At 59.5% G+C, this 3,541-nt stretch overlaps 1 protein-coding gene across 1 annotated transcript in view; it reads left to right on the top strand.

The window, feature by feature from the left end:
• SLC25A42 (solute carrier family 25 member 42) overlaps window positions 1-3,541 on the top strand; it is a 22,090-nt gene that overhangs the window by 11,991 nt on the left and 6,558 nt on the right. The window contains 3 exon segments of the mRNA XM_027771289.1: window positions 380-546; window positions 2,109-2,225; window positions 3,016-3,167. Coding sequence (XP_027627090.1) covers window positions 380-546; window positions 2,109-2,225; window positions 3,016-3,167 — 436 coding nt within the window.

Raw genomic sequence — 3,541 nt, 5'->3', positions numbered from 1 at the left:
AGCCCCCTATATGGGAGCCCAGCAACATAGCCATTACGCCAACTGCTGGTTCCATCAATAGGTTATTTTTTTCAGCTAGACTACTGACTTTTTTTTTTAATTATTTATTCATTTATTTATATATTTGCTTGTGATTTTTAAGTCACCAGGTAACAACCCCCCAGGGTCGAGAACTCAGGAGGGGGCGGGAGAGGGTTAACTGCAGATGAATAAAATGAGGCAGGCCGGGTATTCACGTTGTGGGACATGAATCGTGCAGCGAGGATGGGGAAGCTCTCGGCCCAGCTTCTGCATTTATCAGCAGTCTGCAAGGAGGCCAGGCAGGGGGTGAAAGTCGTCAGGGGGTACTGGGGTGCTGACCTCTCCCTCCCCCCCGCAGGAGGCCTTCCGGCTCCTCTACTTCACATACCTCAACGAGGGCTTCTTTAGCCTGTGGCGTGGGAACTCGGCCACCATGGTGCGAGTGGTGCCCTACGCTGCCATCCAGTTCAGCGCACACGAGGAGTACAAGCGCATCCTGGGCCACTACTACGGCTTCCGCGGAGAGTGAGGCCCCGCCCATGCCTGATGCCCCGCCCACGCCTTGCCCGGCCCCCTGTCTTCCCCAGCCCCGCCCAGCCCTCACCAATCTCCCTTTCCCTCCCAAGCCACTCCCATTAGGCTGTGCACCTCCCTCCAAGGCCCTCCCATGGGGCGGTTGCAACTGCCTCCCGAGCCCCATCCATCAGGCGATGCAGCTCCCCACCAAGCCCCTCCGATCAGGCGGTGCCCCTCCCTCTCGAGCCCCTCCCATGGGGCAGTTCACCTCCCTCCTGAGCCCCTCCCATTGGTCAGTTCCTCTCCATTTCAAGCCCCGCCCATTGGGCGGTGCTCTTCCCTCCTGAGCCCCTCCCATGGAGTGGGGTGGGGCGCCCATCCATCTCGGCCCCTCCCATCAGGCGTGCCCCTCCCTCTCGACCCCTCCCATCCGGGAGTGCTCCTCTCTCCCGAGCCCCTCCCATCAGGCGGTGCACCTCCCTCTCTGGCCCCTCCCATTGGTCAATGTCCCTCCCTCCCAAGTCCCTCCCATCAGGCGGTGCACCTCCCAAGCCCCTCCCGTTGGGCCGTACACCCCTCTCCAGGCCCCTCCCGTTAGGCTGTGCACCTCCCTCTCGAGCCCCTCCCATCACACCATACACCTCCCTCTGGAACCCTAACTTCCTTCCCAAGCCCTAACTTCCCTCCCAAACCCCTTCCATCTGGTGGGGGACCGCCCTCCTAAGCCCTAACTTCTTTCTAAAGCCCTTCCCATCAGGGCATAGCACCTCCCTCTCAGGCGCCGCCCTTCTCTCTAAGACACTCCCTTCTTCCCAAGGCCCTCCCACCAGGCAGAGCATCTCCCTCTGAAGCACCGCCCTTTCTCCCCAAGCCCCGCCCATCAGGCTCAGCCTTTCCTTCCTAAACCCGGTCTTCCCTCCCAAGCCCCTCCCCCAGGCACTGCCCTCCCTCCTGAGTCCCACCCTTCCCAACCAAGCCCCTCCTATTAGGCACTGCCTCCCTTCCAAGTCCCGCCCTTCCCTCCCAAGCCCCTCCTATTAGACACTGCCTCCCTCCCAAGTCCCGCCCTTCCCTCCTAAGCCCCTCCCTCCTAAGCCCCTCCCGCAGGCGCTGCCCTCCCTCCCAAGCCCCGCCCTTCCCTCCCAAGTTCCTCCCCTAGGCGCTGCCCTCCTAAGCTCCGCCCTTCCCTCCTAAGCATCTCTTCCCCAAGCAGGGGCTGCCTCAAGAGGCCCTCCTGGTGGCACCTCTCAACTTCCGCTCACCTCCTTCTGTGCTCACATTTCTCCTTACCCCCATTTACTTGTTGCACTCCACCCAGAACCTAAGTCACAGGGGGAGGAGGGGGGAACGGGAGGGGGAAAAGGGAAGGCATGGTGGGCCCAGAGCCCCAGGGAAGGCCCCCTGTCATCCATCCATTCAAGGAGGGAAGAGAAGACGTCCTGCAGATCTCGATGTGACCCCCACTCAGGGGAACCCCGTCTGCTCCACGCCGACCCCCAGACTGAGTGGGATGGGTGCTCAGTCTGCGTCTCATATTGGGGTCTCTCCCTGCAACCCTGTTTCCTGTGCAGGGCCTTGCCCCCGTGGCCCCGCCTCCTGGCCGGAGCCCTGGCTGGGACGACCGCCGCCTCGCTGACCTACCCCCTGGACCTGGTCAGAGCGCGCATGGCCGTGACCCCCAAGGAAATGTGAGTCCTCCAACCCTGGCGAGCTCACCAGCACCAGGGCTCTATGATGGGTGGGACCCCGAGTCGGAATGCCTGTGGGCTGGAGTCTAGGCTTGATGTCCAGCTGCAGAGGAAGCTCCTGTGAGAATCCCCTAGGGCGACCCTGCCTGGTGCAGCAGAGCAGACCTTGTGCGCAATTCTGCAGCTGTTCCAGAAAGGCAGTAATGAGGGGGTCAGCAGGTGGCATAATGGCTATGTCGCTGGACTCCCATGTAGTCAACTATGGTTCGAGTCCCGGACCCGGTGGCTTAAACTCACTCCGGGCGCGTGTGCGTGCGTGCCCAAGATCTCGAGAGGAGAATGGAGGAGAAGGGATCGCAGCATGGCCGTCACCCAAGGAGTGATTTTTTCTCTCTGTCTCTGTCTTTTTGGCAAGCACACATGCCCTACAGCAAAAACCCTTCCCCCCCAAAAAATAATAACTTTTTTCCCCTAATTAATTTATTTATTCATTCATTTTTTAACTTGACCAGAGTGAGACACAGAGAGAGAGGGAAAGTAAAAAAGCAAGCCCCCAGGTCCGGGACTCGAACCACGGTCGGCCACGTGCGAGTGTCCAGCGCCTTAACCACCATGCCACCTGCTGGTCCCAATAAAAATAATTCTTTGGGAAACAGGAAGAACAATTCCAGCCCCAGGCTCATAGCTGCAGTGGGCCACGCGGGAGCTGGGAGTCCATGCACTGAGGCTGTCGGCTCCCCCTTGCCGGGCTTGGCTTGCAGCCCACCCTCTGGCTGCTCTGTCCTGACAGGTACAGCAACATCTTTCACGTCTTCATCCGCATCTCCCGGGAAGAGGGGCTGAAGACTCTGTACCATGGATTTACACCTACTGTGCTCGGGGTCATTCCCTACGCTGGCTTGAGCTTCTTCACCTATGAGACACTCAAGAGCCTACACAGAGGTAAGGGTGGCAGGGGGGTGGGGGTAGGGGCATTTAAGGAGCAGCCTCGTGGGGCAGCACTCTGAGCCAGTCACCCAGACCCGGAGGCCAGGGGGAGGAGGCAGAGGGACTCTATGACCCCTGGGTGGGGCAGGCTAGGGCCCAGGATCTAGATGAGATATTTTATCCTACTGCAACTGAGAAACTTAGCCCAAAACTTTTTTTGGAGAGGTTTTTGCTATAGGGCACGTGCACTAGCCAGAGAGATGGAGAGAGACAGAGACAGAAAGCAAGAAATCACCCCCCCAAAAGGGATGTCCATACCATAATCCCTTCTCCTCCATTCTCCTCTTGGGATCTTGGGCATGCACGCACACGCGCCCTGCGTGAGTTTA

The sequence above is a fragment of the Tupaia chinensis genome, unplaced genomic scaffold (assembly GCF_000334495.1).
Source record: "Tupaia chinensis unplaced genomic scaffold, TupChi_1.0 Scaffold000201_1, whole genome shotgun sequence".
Classification (NCBI taxonomy): domain Eukaryota; kingdom Metazoa; phylum Chordata; class Mammalia; order Scandentia; family Tupaiidae; genus Tupaia; species Tupaia belangeri.
This window is presented reverse-complemented; position numbering and strand designations above follow the sequence as displayed.